The 21,870-nt window shown below is 37.9% G+C and overlaps 1 protein-coding gene and 2 long non-coding RNA genes across 3 annotated transcripts in view; 2 read left to right on the top strand and 1 right to left on the bottom strand.

The window, feature by feature from the left end:
- LOC119067040 (ankyrin repeat and fibronectin type-III domain-containing protein 1) overlaps window positions 1-21,870 on the top strand; it is a 147,842-nt gene that overhangs the window by 30,718 nt on the left and 95,254 nt on the right. The window contains exon 2 of the mRNA XM_037169777.1: window positions 8,352-8,506. Within this exon, the coding sequence (XP_037025672.1) occupies window positions 8,352-8,506 (155 nt within the window). The remainder of the gene's footprint in view (window positions 1-8,351; window positions 8,507-21,870) is intronic.
- On the bottom strand, window positions 1,886-20,331 carry LOC119067069. Its single transcript, XR_005085859.1, has 3 exons — window positions 20,317-20,331; window positions 14,065-14,069; window positions 1,886-2,118 (listed from the first exon to the last, which is right to left on the bottom strand). It is a non-coding gene; the product is annotated as an uncharacterized LOC119067069 (long non-coding RNA).
- LOC119067068 lies at window positions 5,543-7,164 on the top strand. Its single transcript, XR_005085858.1, has 3 exons — window positions 5,543-5,671; window positions 6,502-6,507; window positions 6,934-7,164. It is a non-coding gene; the product is annotated as an uncharacterized LOC119067068 (long non-coding RNA).

Here is a 21,870-nt window from a genome sequence, read left to right as displayed (position 1 = left end):
CCCCAATACACACAAGGTGTGTATGGATACGAGGGCGAAGCCCGAGTGAAATACACACCGCGTGTGTATTGGGGTATTTTGAAAGATATTTTTCTGTAATAGTGAGAGTGTGTTGGTGCTTTCCTTCCCAACCGTTACTTTCCCGCTCGACCGTTTACTTTCCCGCTCGACCGATTCATATGACACCTCACTCTCACGTATACAGAAAAAAACGATTTTTCAAAAACAACTAGGTCCCGCCTGTTGGGTGGGTCAGATCCCTTGATTGTTTGTGTAAGCTTCTCAATAGTATTTTTATTGGCAATGATTTATTGATTTATTTCAATGAAATGTAATCTTGTATGTTGATGGCAACAAAAACGCATTTAGAAGACGAACTACTAGAACGGTCTAAAAAATCTCTCATTGATGATTTAATTCTGTTTAGTTTCACTGAAAGTCTTCGATACTTTGTATATAAAATGCCCCAGTAAAAAATGACGTATACTTTTTTTTAAATTTTAACTAGTGTGAAATGCGGCCCTCGCTTCGCTCAGGCCACAAACTTCACACTCTAATTTTGGTTCTTTTTATTCGGTTTTGTTTACAAGGCAAAATCAAATAACAAGATAATCGTTTTAACAAAGAGTTGAAAAGGCTTCTTTTGAGAACTACTCCCAGATGGTTGAACCGATACCACCCATTTTCGCAAGGTTCTGAAAGACACATGTGAGTTGATCACTAAGGCGGTGACACGCAGGCTTTAACAGACTCATTGCAGATTGTTTGAAATGTCAACCTGATAAAAACGTTTTTTTTTCAAGTTGACATTTCAAACAAACTGTAATGAATGTGTTCAACAAAATGTCTCTATTTGTCAAAATGACACATGTTTTCAATGAAACTTAAACTCGTCACAATCGTTAATTTTTGTTCTATTTATTCAGTTTTGTTTACAATGCAAAGTCAGACAACAAGAAAAATTCTATTGAAATAGATACACAAAATCAGCTTGTTCGTTAGACCAACATAATCTATCTTACCTAACTATCTAACTTCAGGAATTAATTCCATTCTCCACCAAACATTTTTTTTTTAAATCGATTGAGAATTACGTCAGTTGTCGTGTTAACAAAAAGCGGAAAAGGCTTCTTTCGAGAACTCCTAGCAGATGGTTGAGCCGATACCGCCCATTTTCGAACTTGACCTGAGGGTTTCAATACTTCGTCGATTAAAAAAACGTTTTTGAAAATTGGTTGAGATTGGACTCAAGTTATCGTGTCAACAAAGGACACAAAATTTTAACATTTAACGTTTTTTCATCATATTTCCATACATTTTTAACCATAGTGAACGTGTTGTGTACGGTGTATTTTCTTTTGTAAAACCCATGACTTACAGTCAAGGGAATAAATAAAAATCGTCCACTCTGTTCACGCGTTGAAAATATTTTTGAATGATTCGGACAAAATTCTTTTTGCTCGCGCAAAGGGTAAATTTTCAAATATATTTTCATGCATCAAAAATAAATTTTTATTTCAAAAATATTCACGTGTTACAAAGAAATTTCCACGTTTAAGAAACGTATCCACGACGCGAAATGGAAAAAAATCACGCGTTCTTCTTAACTTTTCCTCATTAGTCGAAATGCCAAGTTTCAAGTCTCTAGCTTACATTCCATCTGGGCTCCTGTAGAGAGACAAACAAACAAACCAACTTTATATTATAGATAGTGATACGTTGAACGTACTCTTATGTGTAAATTGATACATACATAAGCTAAGTAAGAACTAAGATAGAAGAAATTGATGTGTGCAAAGTAAAGCCTAACTCTACAATCACGTAACGCGTCAGAATTTATTAAAGAAACGCGAAAACTAATTGATCAGTTAAAAATAAAACCTGACTTGTATCACTTTTCATTTAAATCGGTCGGTATTTATGTAGTTGGTACAGTAATTTTTCAACCGAAAAATTTGTATGTATTGTCTCAAGTGAAATTGATAGCTTCGACTAAATTGAATGAGAGGGCAGCAGGACATGGCTATTAAATTAGCTTTCAAAGCGCTGTGGATCGTGTGGAACAAGAAAAACTCTTGAACCACACAGAATATAAAATGTTATTTTGAGCCCAGTTTACTCGAAATTAATGATCTTTATTATTGACCGACTTGTGTTTGGGAGTAGTGGTGCCCATACAACAAGCGAATCTGGGAGTAGTGGTGCTCTTTCAAGTAAAACTGGAAAGATGTAGTGGTGATCATCATTCGAGTAGTGGTGCCCGAGCCTCACTTGTCCTTAGAAGTCGGCGCCCCTGTGACTAGGCTGTATACTTTGGAGAGGTCACGCAGACCGCCATTATTGATCAGCGTATGACATTCGTTTCACTGGGTCACTAGATCGTTTCACTTTCAAATTGAAATCTAAAATTTCTTCTGGCGAATATTTTTTCATATAGCAGATATCTTCTAGATTTATTGTAGAACAACTTTTCTTAAAATATTTGCGTTACTCACAGAGCGAGAGGGTTTCAGTTTCCAAGGAAATTAGAAGTTCAGAAATTGTGACATCGGGTTAAGAGTCAATTCGCCAAAACTTCGAACAGCTTATATGGAATCGAGATTGAAGCCGACGGCGATCCAATCGAGCTATGGCTCAAATGAATCGTCGTTCAATTCTGAGAATATCGTGGATATTTTTTGTTGGGCTGTCATGGCTCTTAGAAAATTTTTCTCCGAAGTGGTCGCGAAAACCGTTTTTTATCAATTACTCCAACATACAAAAAGTGAATAATGTCAAATTGTGCACGTTTATAAAGGTCAATGAGCTGAATATTATTGACCAACAAACGCCGATGTTCGGCCCACCCAGCCGCCGCAACAAGTGAAAAGCCTCGAGAAAACAGAAATTTTTGAAGGGCTTTGGGCGGCTGGGAAAGTTAGTAGCAGGAAGCTCTAACCCGGAGTTTTGTAGCTTACTTCAAGCTCTATCCATTGACACCCCACTCGACCATACCCACCGTCCCAGATAAAAATGGAGTTGAAATTTATTTCGATAGAAATTTTTCTGCTGACAAACAAATTAAATGTTTTAAAATTGGTGATCCCCAAATTAGAAATTAATTTACGAACAATATTGTTTATAGGATGCAAGAGTGGATTTTTTAGTGTTTGGAAGTTTGTGGCGGTTGTCTTCAACGACTTGAATGACTTTTTGCATTGCAGATTCGTTTGCTGTGAGGGACTCGTTGAAATCCGTCATGAGTTTTAGCGTCCGTTCTGCACAATCATTGACAACGTGGATTGAATCAATGATGTTTTTGGCTGCCTTATAAGAATCAAATTGTGCCCATTCGTTGACTTCATTCTCGAACATAAATTGAATGTCGATTTGTAAGGATTTTAAAACTGACATGGAAGATGCGTCGACCAGGTCGTCCAACTCTTTTTGAACGATGTTGCTTGTATCTAGTAGACACCAGTTTCGATTTGTCCACTGTCCATCAACCAAAAGTTTCATTTGTGCGAACATTCGTTCTTTTACAGAGACTGGCACCTTATCGGAAAATAATGACAGGACAACTAATTCCGATCCTCAAATTTGCTTACGGCCAATTTTGAAACCTTCTTGTTTATACCAGAGTAACGGTCCAAATCTTTCAATAAAACCAAGTTATTGTGCAGAGCGTTACTCGCAACACAACACTGCATCCAGTGCTTTACATAAGCAAAACATGTAAACAAGCAAATGTGTTTCAAATTTGCTACTGTGGCCCGTGGTAGATTCAGTTGCTGGCGAAACAAATATATTTTCATGGAATATATAATCTTAGCCATCCATCTCGAGTTGCTGCATGTGGAACATGAAATCTGTACTTCGGTATCTTTTGCCTAGTACCAGTAGACACAGCTCAAGCATTTCCAAATAATCACCTTTCAGACGATTTTTGTTGTTTTTATCCTCCAGTACCGCTTCAACATAGGTAATTATATTATCTTTCAGTGAAGTGATGTAAGTGTTCTCCTTGAACATCGTTAGGCCGAGTGGCTGTAAAATTCGAAATATGAATTAGAACTCTGCTACTTCAAATGTTTTAATAATCACTAAAGGTTCACATGACATAAATAACAACCTTCCAGACGATAAATCGTTTATTATTTATAATCTGTACATTTAAGTCATCACTAATAGTGTTGTATTATAAGTGGTACTAGAAATAAATGCAAAGCAATTATGAAGTTTATATCGCTGCCAACCTTTTGCAATTACATAGTAGCAAACAAATAAATTAAATTAACAATTTCCATGAAGCTTACATCTCTACTTGAAAATTAAGTTTTTGGAAGTGAATGCGATGGAATGTGTAAATTTTGGGTTTATATTTAAATGAGATGATAGTGTGATCTGAACGTGGCAATGTTGCGTCCGTTTTAGGAACATTACCACATTCAAAGGATTTAAATGAAATACATTATTTGTAAACTAATTTTGTTAAATTTGAAATAAATAAACATCATTCTAAGAAGTTTCTAGAAACTTAAATAAACTATTCATCTCAATTTATATTTAAGTTTTGAATTTTGAAGTTATGGGTGTAGTCTGTGACTGTGTGTATAACAATGCAGTATTTTATTAGGGAAAAAAATCGTGGCTGTTCTACCAGGCATCAATAACGTTATAACCGAAATGATTTCTGTTACTTGAATAACGTTATTCGGAAAACTAAATCAATTCGGTTAATCGAATAACGTTATTCAGGAACCGAAATGAATTCGGTTACTCGAATAACGTTATTCAAAAACCGAAATGAATTCGGTTACTCGAATAACGTTATTCAAAAACCGAAATGAATTCGGTTACTCGAATAACGTTATTCAAAAACCGAAATGAATTCGGTTACTCAAATAACGTTATTCAAAATCACGAACTAATTTCGGTTAATTTATCACAAATGCATGCAGATTAAACTAAAGATCACTTCCAAGGGCTGAAAAAATACAAACTTAAACTCACAGACACAATTAATCGATCTCTGTGGGTCGGGGTCCATTTTTGTATGGAAAAGTTTGGGGCACTCTCCGGTACATTGTTGGTTTTTAATCTCTGATCGATAGTGTACAAGGGTGCCACTCCATCCTCGTCCTAAACGATTTAGGTCGCTCAATGGCGAAATGTGTAAGAAATGACAAATTGACGAATGTGTAAATCGACATTTATCCAAAATTACACATTACTCGCGTATGGATAAGTTCGGTTTTTTCTCATCAGGATGTTCTCAAAAGAAGGATTTTTGGGTCTATATGTGTATCTAGGCGATTGACTTGCTGCAATTATTATATAGTAATTCACAAAATCATACATATCAAACACTGGGTAATACTTGAGTATTAAACGAAAATCATGTCTAGTGCTTGGTCGTAGACCGGTGAAATCCTCTGAGTCGACTTCTTTTGGGATGCTTTTCAGACCACCTCAGTTGCACGCTGTCACAGCGGCTATTTAATGAATATAGTAGTCATAAAACTAGAATTCAAGCCATTTCAGGTACCCTCGTCCAACTTTAGGAAACTGTGGATAGCTCTCGGGAAGGTGCATTGACATTTTTCCGTTATTGTAGAAAAGTCTAGACCCTAACCTTCTAAAACTAGTATTTTTATGGGTCTATCAAAAATAAAAGTTTTGTAGAGAAATAGTTATTTTCATCATAAGGAGATAAATCACGAAATTACAATATACATACGTTACGTATGCAAAAATAATTCTCGTTGGATACGAGTTCACATACATAATGTTTACACTTTATGATACGAAAAACAGAAAAAACAAAAAGAGCAAGAGAGAGTGAGAGAGTTAGCTCCGCCTTCGTATATATAAATTCAAAACAGGTACCATGCGAGTAAAACATCATTTTTATCCCTAGACCTGTTTACAAGGTCTTCTTCTTCTTCTTCTTTTTCAGCCTGTTTCTATCCACTGCTGGATGTAGGCCTCTCCAACTTCTTTCCATTTCGTACGATCCATTGCCATTTGCTGCCAGTTTGTACCTGCAATATTCTTAATTCCGTTTGTCCATCTCTCTGGTGGTCTACCTATAGCTCGTCTTTTATATGGTCGCCAGTTCATGATCTTTTTGGTCCAACGTTCGTCTGTCCTTCTTGCAATATGTCCCGCCCAGCTCCATTTCAGAGATGCTATTCTTTCCATGACATCAACGACCCTGGTTTGTTGTCGAATCCATTGATTCGTCATTCTGTCTCTGAGTGTTATTCCAAGCATACTCCGTTCCATGGCTCTTTGTGTCACTCTCAATTTTTCTTCGGATGCTTTCGTTAAAGTTAACGTTTCCGCTCCATAAGTGAGCACTGGAAGGACACAAGTGTCGAAAACTTTGCGTTTCAGACTATTATTAATTTTGCTTTTGAAAATTAGTCTGAGTTTTCCGAACGCTGCCCATGCAAGACCAATCCTACGTCTTATTTCTGCAGTTTGGTTGTCCAGACCTAACTTCAGCTTATGTCCTAGATATACGTAGCTGTCGACTCGTTCAATGACAGTGTCACCAATTTTGATTTCTCTATCGTCCCCGATGTTGGTCATGACTTTTGTTTTCGATAAGTTCATCTTGAGGCCAACTTTGTTTGCCTCTTCACTTAACTGTTGTAGCATAAGCTGAGCCTGACCTAGATTCGCTGCTATCGGTACAATGTCATCAGCGAAGCGGAGATTGCTCAGGTACTCTCCATTTATCTTTATTCCCATTTTACTCCAGTTTAACTTCCTAAAAACACTCTGCAGAATCGCCGTGAATAATTTCGGTGAAATGGTGTCACCCTGCCTTACTGCCTTATTACAAGGTCTGCTCAGAGAGAACCCAGAAAACTATGGTTTCCGATAACTTTCAGCGCGTGATTTCGTCTGTTTTCGTATCATGAAGCGTGTAAAATAAATGGCAAGTTCGTTTTACTCGAAAACTTAGCGACGTATAAATAATTTACGCTGTGACGAAACTGTAATAAATCATGAACAAGATGAAGCAGTGCTCAGAGAATTTTAACGATCTACCCCCTAACTAGTAATAACAGCAGGTAAATCGCCTAGAAATATATTCACTAAAATCCTTCTTGTAGAATTTCCACCGATTTTCGTCATTTGTTACACATTTCGCCATTGAGCGACCTAAATCGTCTAGGATGGAGTGGCGCCCTTGTACACTATCGATCAGAGACTAAAAAGGAACAACGTACCGGAGAGTGCCCCAAACTTGAATTTTTCCATACAAAAATGGACCCTGGCCCACAGAGATCGATTAATTGTGGCTGTGAGTTTGAGTTTGTGTTTTTTCAGCCCTTAGAAGTGATCTTTAGTGTAATCTGCAATAATTTGTGATAAATTAACCGACATTAGTTCGTGATTTTGAATAACGTTATTCGAATAACCGAATTCATTTCGGTTTTTGATTAACGTTATTCGAGTAACCGAATTCAATTCGGTTCCTGAATAACGTTATGCGAGTAACCGAATTCATTTCGTTTTCCGAATAACGTTATTCGAGTAACCGAGTTCATTTCGTTTTCCGAATAACGTTATTCGAGTAACAGAAATCATTTCGGGTAATAATAACGTTATTGGGGATGCCTGGTTCTAGCTAATCCAAAATTCAAAATTGGTCCTTAATGTCGACCAAATTTTAGAATTTATCCTACTTTACTTCAGGCGCAGTAGAGACGTACTAAATTGGGAAACGCTACATTTTAGTAACTACAACCTAATTAAATATCCTCAATTTGTCCTACCATAATTCACTTCGATATTAAATGAAGCTAAGGATCGGAATAGGTCAGGTTTACAAGAAACTGACCTTAAATTACCTGAAACCTGTCTGTACCTGAACCTGATTCTAAAAATTTTGACCCGACCTGCGTTGACCTAAAACTGAAATTGCTAGTCAGGTCAGGTAAATTAGGTCAGGTTTCAGGTCGACCGGTGCAAGTTTTCGGGTATGCCTGAAACCTCTGACCTGACTATTGGCATCCGATGTCATTAGCTACAATATTATAAAGGCACTATCGCTACTCGGTGCCAATAGCCACAGAATAATAGAGACTATTGGCACCCGGTGCCATTAGCATATTCAAAATTGTTAGCTGGGAGGGATGGACATAAGTAACCACTGGAATGAAATAAGTGTAGCAAAAAGCAAATGTACAATAAACATTAATTAAAAAGCCGAAATGCATCCTATGCTAATAAAAAACTTTGTAAGACCAAATTAAAGGTGTTTTAGTAACCAAAAACAACTTTTAATATTATAAGTGGTCTTACGGTAAATCACAAATCCACCAAAAATAATTAATTCCCAACTCATTTTACAGAGCTGCGCAACAAGCTGCCGCTTTAGCAGCGAATACAAGTGCTGGAGATCGAAAAGGTCCACCACCACTGTTACGTTCACGAACACTGCCATCGATTATAGTTCCTGGAATAGCAATTTTGCAAAATCAAATCGATTCGTCACGTTTAGTACCAGGTATGATTGATACAAAATAACTTACGTCCTTATTTAGGACTTGCTTCATATTTTGTCTCGTATGATTACTTTTTTATGACTAACCTAACGTAACATTTTTATATGTGGAGATAATTCTGACAGACAGGTTTATTTCCAATCATTTTTTCGTACATACCTGTCTGTTAGAATTATCTCTATAAAAAAATCACCTGTAAGTAGACCAAATATTTTAAATTTTCATCTTAGGTTGTTACGCGGCCCAAATTCTTTTGAACAAAACACAAAATTTAATTGTTTCTTCTTCTTCTTCTTCTTCTTTTTCAGCCTGTTTCTATCCACTGCTGGATGTAGGCCTCTCCAACTTCTTTCCATTTCGTACGATCCATTGCCATTTGCTGCCAGTTTGTACCTGCAATATTCTTAATTCCGTTTGTCCATCTCTCTGGTGGTCTACCTATAGCTCGTCTTTTATATGGTCGCCAGTTCATGATCTTTTTGGTCCAACGTTCGTCTGTCCTTCTTGCAATATGTCCCGCCCAGCTCCATTTCAGAGATGCTATTCTTTCCATGACATCAACGACCCTGGTTTGTTGTCGAATCCATTTATTCGTCATTCTGTCTCTGAGTGTTATTCCGAGCATACTCCGTTCCATGGCTCTTTGTGTCACTCTCAATTTATCTTCGGATGCTTTTGTTAAAGTTAACGTTTCCGCTCCATAAGTGAGCACTGGAAGGACACAAGTGTCGAAAACTTTGCGTTTCAGACTATTATTCATTTTGCTTTTGAAAATTAGTCTGAGTTTTCCGAACGCTGCCCATGCAAGACCAATCCTACGTCTTATTTCTGCAGTTTGGTTGTCCAGACCTAACTTCAGTTTATGTCCTAGATATACATAGCTGTCGACTCGTTCAATGACAGTGTCACCAATTTTGATTTCTCTATCGTCCCCGATGTTGGTCATGACTTTTGTTTTCGATAAGTTCATCTTGAGGCCAACTTTGCTCGCCTCTTCACTTAACTGTTGTAGCATAAGCTGAGCCTGACCTAGATTCGCTGCTATCGGTACAATGTCATCAGCGAAGCGGAGATTGCTCAGGTACTCTCCATTTATCTTTATTCCCATTTTACTCCAGTTTAACTTCCTAAAAATACTCTGCAGAATCGCCGTGAATAATTTCGGTGAAATGGTGTCACCCTGCCTTACACCTCGGCCAATTCTGAATTTCTCCGTGCTCTTATGAAGTTTTATACATGAAGTAGCATTTTTGTACACATATCGAATTGTGTTGGAGTACCTTGAGTCTACTCTACATTCGTCTAATGCGTCCAATATCGACCATGTTTCCACTGAATCGAAAGCTTTTTCGAAGTCTATGAATAGCAAGACTATGTCGATGTTGTATTCACGACACTTCTCAATAAGCGTTCTCATCACCTGCAAATGGTCGTTTGTGCTGAAACCAGATCTGAAAGCAGCTTGTTCAACAGGTTGGTAGAAGTCGAACTTGTTAGTGTTCCTCTTCGTAATGATTTTCATAAACAACTTGTAGAGTGTTGACAATAGGCTTATGGGTCGGTAATTTTCCAGCTTTGTTATGTCTCCTTTTTTATGCAGCAATGTAATTACCGCATTTTCCCAGGCTTCTGGTACTTCTTCCCATTGGAGACATTGATTAAACAAGGCCGTGATTGCCTTTAATAATGAGTCTCCACCTAGTTTAATGGCTTCCACTGGAACACCATCTTCTCCGGGAGACTTTTTGTTTTTCATCTCGGCTACTGCAGCTTTGACTTCATCAACAGTTATGTCGGGCATATCCTCCGATCCCACGTTTCTTATTATTGGTCTATCTTCGGTTTCTTCCGTTGGACTCTGTCTTGCTGAAGAAAACAAATTCTCATAAAATTCTGTTGCAATGTTTAATATCGCATTTCGATCCGTTTGGATCGTTCCTGTTTTGTCTCGTAATTTGAAGATTTCTATTTTGGCGTTTGTCATTTTTCTCCGTAGGACTTTCATATTGCAGTTAGCTTCAATTATGTTTTGAGCCAATTGGACATTATATTTTCTTTCATCTGATCTCCTTGCTTTGTTGATACTTTTAGACAGGTTCCGGTATTCCACCGAATCTCGTCCTCCGTTTTTTACCAACTCTGCTCTGCTTGCGATCAGGTCTAATGTTTCTCTGCTGAGTTTTGATTCTTTCCCTTGGACGGATTTGCATTTGGATTTCATGAAACCCATTATTGTATCGACGATTTTGGTATTCAATTCGTCCAATGTTTCACATTGATTGTTGACGTTATCTAATTCGGCAGTCATTTTCGTAGCAAATTCTTCATTTTGTGTGTAAAGCCGTTGTACGTCAATCCTTTCACTTTTCTGAACTAGTTGTGATCTTTGAAATCTGGTATTTAACGTGACTCTTGCACGAACCATTCGGTGATCACTACCGGTTGAAAAATTGTTTAGGACCGTAACGTTCTTAACGGTTGACTTACAGCCAGTTATGATGTAATCGATCTCATTTTTCGTTACACCATCTGCACAAGCCCAAGTCCATTTCCGTTGAGGCTTTCCTGCAAAAAATGAATTCATTGCGTACAAATTGTGTTGCTGTAAGAAGTTGAGTAAAGTATTTCCACGCTCATTTCTTTGGTCGTTGCTAAAACTACCAACAGAAACTTCGGAGTCTTCTTCTCGTTTTCCCAGCTTCGCATTGAAATCACCGATTAGATATTGGTAATGTGAAGGGTTTTCGTCCAGAGCTTTCTCGACATCTTCATAGAATCTTTCTACTTCTTCGTCATCATGAGTGGACGTGGGTGCGTAAACCTGAATTAATTTGACACTGTATCTGTTATTTATCTTCAGGCTTACGTATATCACTCGATCGGATATGCTTTTCGTGTGAATTATGCGATCCGACCACCGCTTGTTTATGAACAATCCAACACCGTGCATCAGCATCTGACTGTCACTTCCTCGGTAGAAGAATGTATGCCCTGATTGTAATTTCAGGCATTCCTCTCCAGGTTTTCTCACTTCGCTCACTCCCACAACATCCCATTTTATCTTTTCTAGCTCTTCTTCCATTTCTTGCATTTTTTGTCTTGACGACAATGTTCTGGCATTATATGTGGCAATGTATAATTCGTTATGGCTTCGTTTGAAGGTTTAATTGTTTATACACTGAAAAATTTGCTGAAATATGCCACAGTGTACATAAAAAATAATACATATTAAGCAAAGCGAGTATGGAAAATTAGGACTTGCGCTAAAAAAAATCCATTTCATGTCGAAGTACGTTTTGTGCATCAAACAACTGAAATAGCAACAACTGAACAACTGAACACAAGCCCACTGGGCGAAAGTAAAATGATGACAGTGACATTTACTTTCGGCCCAAGGCCAGAATTTTTTTACTTTCGGTCACCCTTTGAGGGTATTTGGCAGTATTTGGCATAAAATGGTTATTTGTGTACCTGTTTTGGACGATTGATTTTAGGCAATTTCGCGGATTGTAGGCCGAACGAAGTGAGGCTTACAAGCGAAAGTGCCTTAAATCAACCGTCCCAAACAGGTGCACATGTAAGTTTTCATGCAGAGGGCCGGAAACCCGCGAAAATTCGAAAAATTGCCCCCGAAGCATGAAAAAAGGTTTTAATGAATACAAAAAAAAACAACAATATGCCCATGCACCTCACCTATTCAATATGAAATTTATACAGATCAGGAACCAGTTTTCACCGTTTGTCGTCATACGACGACACTAGTTTCAAAAAAATTGCGCGTTACATGAGCGCCACCCTTCGCTTTTTATATGTATTAAATCAATATAATCACAACAATCACAATCGTCACAAGTGTGGTTACATCAATGCATTTTCAAAAGATTTTTTTTACATAAAACTGGAATGGCTGCTTCAAAATGTAAAACCGATACGTTAGTAAAGACTTCATCTGTGAAACGTTATAAACATTTATTGTCAATAATTAAAACATCCAGTTCACCCCCATCCTTACAACAATCGTATAAAATTATTCCAATTAGAAAAATGGCGGAATCGAAAAATCGTCGACCAACAATAACAAGCCACGGATTGAAAATAAAAAGTTACAAATTGTTGATGATGTCAACAAGAAGCGTGAGACTTCCCGGATTGTAAAGAAAACGGCGAAATGTGTTGATGATGTCAACAAGATGCGTGAGACTTCCCGGATTGTAAAGAAAACGGCGAAATGTGTTGATGATGTCAACAAGATGCGTGAGACTTCCCGGATTGTAAAGAAAACGGCGAAATGTGTTGATGGTGTCAACAAGAAGCATGAGACTTCCCGGATTGTAAAGAAAACGGCGAAATGTGTTGATGATATCAACAAGAAGCGTGAGACATCCCGGATTGTAAAGAAAATGGCGAAATGTGTTGATGATGTCAACAAGAAGTTCGAGATCTCACGGATTGTAACGAATACGGCAAAATGTGTTGATGGTGTCAACAAGAAGGATGAGACGACCCGGATTGTAAAGAAAACGGAAAAATGTGTTGATGGTGTCAACAAGAAGCATGAGACGTCTCGGATTGTAACGAAAACGGCAAAATGTGCTGGTGTCAACAAGAAGCGTGCGACTTCCCGGATTGTGACGAAAACGGCAAAACGTGTTGTTGATGGAAATTCGCAGACTATTACGGCTGCTGATCAAATCGAATGTAAAAAGTGCTGACTGCGCCGAAAAAGCGAAAAATTGCTGAGCAAATCGGAAGAAGTAAGCGGAAGACCGATAGTCGTGATAACAAGCACAAAAATGCTCCGGTGAGTGTGAAAACAACAAAATTTAAAAACAAAATCAAATGGACCATTGGCGGTGAGAGTGTGGATGATGCTATACCTCCACATACTTTTCCACCTAAAAGCAACTCTTCCAAAAACATGAGTGCAGAGTACTTTGAACTGTTTTTTGACGACGCAATTGTCGAACTGATAATGCTCGCCAGCAGCGAGTATTGCTTATCTCAAAACTTGCCAGATATAAAATTGACTAAACCTGAGCTGCGCGCATTTTTCGGAATATTAATTTTGTCTGGTTACAATTCGTTGCCCGGAAAACCGATGTATTGGAGCTGTGACAAAGATCTTGGCAATGAAGCTGTAGCACAGACCATGCGGCGAGATCGTTTTGACCAAATAATGAGATCGTTGCATTTCCTGTCGAATACGAACTTGGACCAAAGCGATAAATTTGCTAAGCTTCGTCCGCTCATATCGCATCTCCAAAAGAAGTTTATGCAAAATTTCATACCGACGGATGAAGCCATTTCGCACGACGAAGCGATGGTAGAATATTTTGGCAACCATGGATGCAAACAGGCAATCAGAGACAAGTCGATTCGATTCGGCTACAAAATCTTTTGCCAGAACACACCATCTGGTTACCTGATTGCTTTCAATCCATATCAAGGAAAAACATTTCAAGCCGATGAGGAAGTGGAGGAACAGTTCGGAAAAAGCTCCTCATCTCTGTTACACATATTGGATTCGTATCCGCTCAGCAAATCCGAATACCCGTACCACTTCTACTGCGACAATTATTTTACGTCCATTCCAATGCTGTCAGAATTGAAGAATCGGGGATACAACTGCACTGGCACAATAAGAGATGATCGCGTTGGTAAGGATTGCCCTCTCATGGACGTCAAGAAATTCAAAAAACAGCAACGAGGCTATTCCGAGGTAGCGACTGCCCATCATTTGAATAATAAAATCTTTCTGAACCGTTGGAGAGATAACTCAGCAGTGACTGTTGCCTCTACGTGCTACGCATCCAATCCAGAAACGACGGTCAAACCATGGTGCAAAAACGAGAGAAAGCGCATTGATGTTCCGATTCCACATGCCATCCACAAATACAACCGCAACATGGGCGGAACTGATCGCACAGATCAAAATATAAACAACTATCGCATCTCGATTCGTGGCAAAAAATGGTGGTGGTCGATGTTCACATGGATGCTCGACGCTTCCGTACAAAACGGATGGATATTAGCGAGACAGGCTAATCCAAAGTTGACAAAGCTGCGTTTTCGGAGAAGTCTTGTGAAGTCTTACTTCAATGCTCATAATAATCCACGAAAGGAGGTCGGTAGAAAAAAACATGTGTCTGATGCGTTTCGTCTGGACAAAATTGACCATTTTCCACGAAAAACTGCAAACAACAAGCAACGTCGCTGTGGAACAAATTGCAAATCTACAATCAGACAAGAATGCTCGAAATGTAACGTAGGTTTGTGCATTGCATGCTTCATGACCTACCACACGGTTGCTTGATTTTGTACAATTTTCATCTTTTTTAAACAATAAAACGGCTTGAAATTGACAATGTTCCTATGCTTCGAATGTTTTATTCCCGCCCGAATGAATAATAGAGACATAAAAGCTATGTTTGAGGCAGAGATATTTTGCAATTTAAATATTTCAGTCCACAGTAAATTTGGTTTTCTTTTAGCTGCACTAAAACATTCATTTTGCAAAGTAAACATTCTAAACGATGTGTACATTTTTGTGGTTAGGACATGTTGTCAAACGATAGTGACATCTGTGTCATATATCTCTTACTACTTTACTCTCTTACTACTGACGAAAGAAATAACTAGATGTCGCTGGTCATTTAAGACTTTAAATCGGAGAAAACGGGTTAGAATGGATCAATTTAAAAAAAAACCGAGCCGTCAGAACAGTCGGAGCGTTTGCTGCGACTCAGCCCCGTACGAACCCGTACATCTATTGCGTACGTGACCCTAGTGCGTCTGTCACCCTAGTTGAAGTCAAATTATTATGAAATGTGTACATCTTACAAATTGCGCATAGCGCAATTACGAAGCCCCGTACGACGTTCCTTTCAAATGTAACACAAATTTCAAGTTGACCTAAAATTTTAATTTATTGAGAGGCCTAAGGCCTAGTTACGGCCTTAGTCCAACGACCCATTTTTTTTTTTAACATCATTATATTCGGCCTTCGATTACCTTCCGAATGAAACAAAAATTAGGAAAATCGGACGAAATTTACTCGAGATATATGCAAAATACACTTAGGGCCGTGTAGCGGACTTAGTCCAAGGACCCGAATTTAATTTTTTTTTTCCAACAACATTCTATTTGGTGTTCGATTACCTTTCAAATGAAACAAAATTTAGGAAAATCGGATCAAATTTACTCGAGTTATATGCAAAACACACTTAGGGCCGTGGAGAGGCCTTAGTCCAAGGACCCAAATTTTAAATTTTTTTTCAACAACATTCTATTCGATGTTCAATTACCTTTTAAAATTTTAAAATTAGGAAAAACGGATGAAATTTACTCGAGTTATATGCAAAATACACTTAGGGCCGAGTAGCGGCCTTAGTCCAAGGACCAAAATTTAATTTTTTTTCTCAACAACATTCTATTCCTCGTTCGATTACTTTTCAAATGAAACAAAAATTAGGAAAATCGGATCAAATTTACTCACTTAGGGCCGAGGAGCGGCCTCAGTCCAAGGACCTAATTTTCAAACATTTTTCTCACCACATTCTATTCGGTATTCAATTACCTTTCATATAAGACAAAAATTATCAAAATTGGATGAGATTTACTCGATTTATATGCAAAATACACTTAGGGCCGAGGAGCGGCCTCAGTCCAAGGACCCAAATTTCAAACATTTTTCTCACCACATTCTATTCGGTATTCAATTACCTTTCGTATTAGACAAAAACTAGCAAAATTGGATGAGATTTACTCGATTTATATGCAAAATACACTTAGGGCCGAGGAGCGGCCTCAGTCCAAGGACCCAAATTTAAAACGTTCTTCGCCACATTATATTCGGGCTTCGATTACCTTTCAAATGAAACAAAAACGAGCCATCAGAACAGTCGGAGCGTTTGCTGCGACTGAGCCCCGTACAAACCCGTATATCTATTGCGTACGTGACCCTAGTGCGTCTGTCACCCTACTTTGACCGTAAGCCTATGCGCCGGTTAAAGTAGTTAAAGTAAAATTATTATGTAATGTGTACATCTTAGAAATTGCGCATAGCGCAATTACGAAGCCCCGTACGACGTTCCTTTCAAATAAAACAAAAATTTCAAATAGCCCTAAAATCTTAATTTATTGAGTATAAATACACATAGGGCCTAGTATCGGCCTCAGTCCGAGGATCCAATTTTTTTTTTTCAACTACATTCTATTCGGCCTTTGATTACCTTCCAAATGAAACAAAAAATACGGAAAACGGATGAAATTTGCTCGAGTTATATGTAAAATACACATAGGGCCCTAGTAGCGGCCTTAGTCCGAGGACCCAAATTTAATTTTTTTTCAACAACATTCTATTCGGCCATCCGAAAAACGGATGAAATTTGCTCGAGTAAAATACACATAGGGCCCTAGTAGCGGCCTTAGTCCAAGGACCCAAATTTAATTTTTTTTTCAACAACATTCTATTCAATGTTCGATTATCTTTCAAATGAAACAAAAATTACGAAAAACGGATGAAATTTACTCGAGTTGTATGTAGAATACGCATAGGGCCGTAGTAGCGGCCTTAGTCCGAGGACCCAAATTTAATTTTTTTTTCAACAACATTCTATTCGGCCTTTGATTACCTTCCAAATGACACACAAATTACGAAAAACGAATGAAATTTACTCGAGTTCAATGTAAAATACACATAGGGCCCTAGTAGTGGCCTTAGTCCAAGGACCCAAATTTAATTTTTTTTTAACAACATTCTATTCGGCCTTTGATTACCTTCCAAATGAAACAAAAATTACGAAAAACGGATGAAATTTGCTCGAGTTATATGTAAAATACGCATAGGGCCCTAGTAGCGGCCTTAGTCCGAGAACCCAAATTTAATTTTTTTTTCAACAACATTCTATTCGGTGTTCGATTATCTTTCAAATGAAACAAAAATTACGAAAAACGGATGAAATTTACTCGAGTTGTATGTAGAATACGCATAGGGCCCTAGTAGCGGCCTTACACGGAAAATTCGCCAAATTCGACATTTGTTGTGTGCTGCATATATTTGCTGCAGACTGAATAATGTTCATCTTGAGGCCAACTTTGCTCGCCTCTTCACTTAACTGTTGTAGCATAAGCTGAGCCTGACCTAGATTATCGAAAACAAAAGTCATGACCAACATCGGGGACGATAGAGAAATCAAAATTGGTGACACTGTCGTTGAACGAGTCGACAGCTATGTATATCTAGGACATAAACTGAAGTTAGGTCTGGACAACCAAACTGCAGAAATAAGACGTAGGATTGGTCTTGCATGGGCAGCGTTCGGAAAACTCAGACTAATTTTCAAAAGCAAAATGAATAATAGTCTGAAACGCAAAGTTTTCGACACTTGTGTCCTTCCAGTGCTCACTTATGGAGCGGAAACGTTAACTTTAACGAAAGCATCCGAAGATAAATTGAGAGTGACACAAAGAGCCATGGAACGGAGTATGCTTGGAATAACACTCAGAGACAGAATGACGAATCAATGGATTCGACAACAAACCAGGGTCGTTGATGTCATGGAAAGAATAGCATCTCTGAAATGGAGCTGGGCGGGACATATTGCAAGAAGGACAGACGAACGTTGGACCAAAAAGATCATGAACTGGCGACCATATAAAAGACGAGCTATAGGTAGACCACCAGAGAGATGGACAAACGGAATTAAGAATATTGCAGGTACAAACTGGCAGCAAATGGCAATGGATCGTACGAAATGGAAAGAAGTTGGAGAGGCCTACATCCAGCAGTGGATAGAAACAGGCTGAAAAAGAAGAAGAAGAAGAAGAAGAATAATGTTCCCGTGTGTTGTATTACAATAAACATGTAATATGAATATTTTCAAAATATAGTTCCGGCAACAATATTATTCAGCTCGTAGGAATATTGTGAGGTTCCCAGGTATATATTTGCTGTGTGCTGAATTATATCTTCAAATTAGTTGTGGGATGTATTACTTAACTTTACCTGCATGCCGAATATTGACTAAATGGTACTATCGAACTATACCTGCATGCTGAATATTGACTAAATGAATAAAGTCGTCTGTATTTAGAATGGACTATGCAACAATAAATTTATTGTTTTAATGAAATAAAAGGAAGATCTCAAGAACATACGCATAAAGATGATTATCAAATCTAATTTTATTCCTTCATTTAAAGTTATTTCTATTTTTACCGAATTAATATGCAATGATAATGTTACATTTATGTATTTCAATAGAAATTTTGACGAACGAACTTTTAAATCCATTATCGGTGTTAAAGGCTTTTGAAATGTTAACAGAAATAGTTGGTGGTATAGATCAGTGTCAAATAGCGGTATCTTCTCTCAAAATGTGTCAAATGAGTTGTCAATTTCACAAAGCTAACCTCAAAAGATGTTTCGTTCACAAAGCCGCCGCTTGAAATGTATGAAAATTTATGTGGCGTCTCACCATCCAACACTTTTTTTGTTCGATTTGCGGTTAGCTTTGTGAAATTGACAACTTATTTGACAGCTCAAACGACATTGACAATGATCTATTCAGCAATAAATGATGGAATTTGTTTATGTACTGTCCGTTTGACAAGAGGATCGCCACGGTTCAGCAGGGGGTTTTGAACATTTGTTTTTTACACGTTCGCACACGTGCTCTTGTCAGATTCAAGATTCTTTTTACGAAGGTTATGCTGATTATACTTTGTGAAAAAGGCCAATACCTTGCAAATATGTCACATCTTGGACAGAATTTGACACTGCAATATCTGCAACATGAAAAAACTAAATGTTCGAAACCCCCTGAAACCCGTGCTTCCACCTACGTAATATACACAAACTAGGTGAGCCAATCTTAATTTATTAATTCGCGTAATAGATGCTAACTATTAATGTGAACAGTTTTTTTGTAGAACGATTGAAAAAACCTCTAATTCAGAACCAGGCTCAGAATTAAAATAATAATATCCGATAACATTGCTTAGTGGGGAGAAGTACTACATTTCATAGAAAATAAATTCAATTAAATGTTGTTGCATAACCCATTCTAAATACGGACGACTTTATTCATTTAGTCAATATTCAGCATGCAGGTATAAATATGCCTGTGTGCTGCATAAAGCAAAGTAACAACGGTTCGAAATAAGACTGCCACTATATGCAAGCAGTATAGCAGCAGTGGTAAAGTCGTTGGCAGTCAGAAACTGAGGTTAAGCATCGATGGTCGCGGTCCGTACTTGGGTGGGTGACCGGAAAAAACGTAAGCAAAAAAAAAATTCCGTTAGCAATTTAATATGATGAATTTAAATATAAATCTACGGTTAATAACAAATAATAATAATAAAATTGAAAATTAAAAAAAAATTTTGAAAAAGTTTTTTTGTTTTTTTTTTTTGCTAACGCAAATAAAATTGATAAAGTTAATTAAATCAATTTCTTCTATTAAACGATAAATTAGGTTGTTTATTGAATTGAAAAAAATTGAAAATACAGCTAAGACCTGCACGCTGAAAAATAATATCCAGCACACAACAACAATATTCATTAGGCGGGCATTGTATGATCCTCAGATCAATATGCAGCACACAACTAATGTTCTATAATCGTGAAGCTGTTCCCGATTTCTTCGTCTGGGGTGCATATATGAGTTTTCCGTGTAGTCCGAGTGTGATAACCCGGGTTCTAGGGTCACAGAATTCTCTGGTCGCTATGGCTACTCGCTCTCTCTCACCAATATAGCAATATCACCAGCAACTTTACTAAACCAAACACACAATGCTTTTCACGGATGACAAAATATTTATTGAACTAACCCTTATTTTTTGGACATAAAACTTATAATGTAATTCTTCTTTGAACGTAAAAATTGGATTCTTCTTTGTATATAAAACTTAGAACTTTTCTTTGCACACAATGACTCTGCCAATGACAATGGCTAGTAGCTATTGGGTTTCCGCGTGTGAAACAACAAAATACTGTTCCCAATTATTTGAGTTTCCGCGTATGAATTGACTAAATACTGTTCCCATTTGGAACTGCGTGTGCAATTCTGCAAACCGAACCTCTTTGAGATTGCTATTTAAGCAATTTGGTGTGATGACACAGGGTCATCACACGAGGACCCAAATTTAATTTTTTTTTTCAACAACATTCTATTCGGCCTTTGATTACCTTCCAAATGACACAAAAATTACGAAAAACGAATGAAATTTACTTGAGTTCTATGTAAAATACACATAGGGCCCTAGTAGATTTTCACTTCTAAGGCCCTAACTCACGGTCCACACACCCGATTTAAAAAAACTTTTTTTTCCTGGATTGATATTGACAATACCTATCATTTGCCGTGGCATTTACATTTCCATCGTTTATTTTGCCATAAATATCACCAAAAGACCTTAAATCACTTAGGTGGCCCTAACTCACGAAGGGCCGACCCGAATATGCCCATCTTCGAACTTAGCCTCACTATTTTGACTATCTTTCAGGGAAAAAAAAATTTTTGAAATCGGATTTGATTTACTCAAGATATCGACGTGACGGACAGACGGACAGACGGACAGACGGCCCAAATTTTTATTGCGGATTCGTCATCTATGAACATAGGCAAACACTTTGCCCTTACCGTCTGCTTCGAATTCCATCAATTACACACGGCATCGTAATCCTATAAGCCCCTTCGTACTTCGTACGGGGCTAATCACGAAAAAAGGATGAAATTTACTCGAGTTATATGCAAAATACACTTAGGGCCGAGTAGCCTTTCACTTCTAGGGCCCTAACTCACGAGCCATTCACCCGATTTTAATAAACTTTTTTTTCCTGGATCGGTATCAACATTACCTATCTTTTGCCGTTTCATTTACATTTCCAATGTTTTTTTGCCGTAAATATCCCCAAAAGACCTTAAAGCACTTAGGCGGCCCTAACTCACGAAGGGCCGACCCAAATATGCCCATCTTCGAACTTAGCCTCACTATTTTGACTATCTTTCAGGGAATTTTTTTTTTTTGAAATCGGATTTGATTTACTCAAGATATCGACGTGACGGACAGACGGAGAGACGGACAGAAGGACAGACGGACAGACGGACAGACAAAATTTTTATTGCGGATTCGTCATCTATGAACATAGGCAAACACTTTGCCCTTACCGTCTGCTTCGAATTCCATCAATTACACACGGCATCGTAATCCTATAAGCCCCTTTGTACTTCGTACGGGGCTAAAAAATCTTCGCCCATTTAAATACATCTACGGTACAGTGATGACAGTCTTTTCTTTCAACCATTCAAAAACACAAACAGCAGACTTCTACGTTAATTAGTGTTACGATTGGTATAATATA

The sequence above is a fragment of the Bradysia coprophila genome (assembly GCF_014529535.1).
Source record: "Bradysia coprophila strain Holo2 chromosome X unlocalized genomic scaffold, BU_Bcop_v1 contig_117, whole genome shotgun sequence".
Taxonomy (NCBI): Eukaryota; Metazoa; Arthropoda; class Insecta; order Diptera; family Sciaridae; genus Bradysia; species Bradysia coprophila.
Note: the sequence above shows the minus strand (reverse complement) of the source record. Positions and strands in the feature narration are given on the sequence as shown.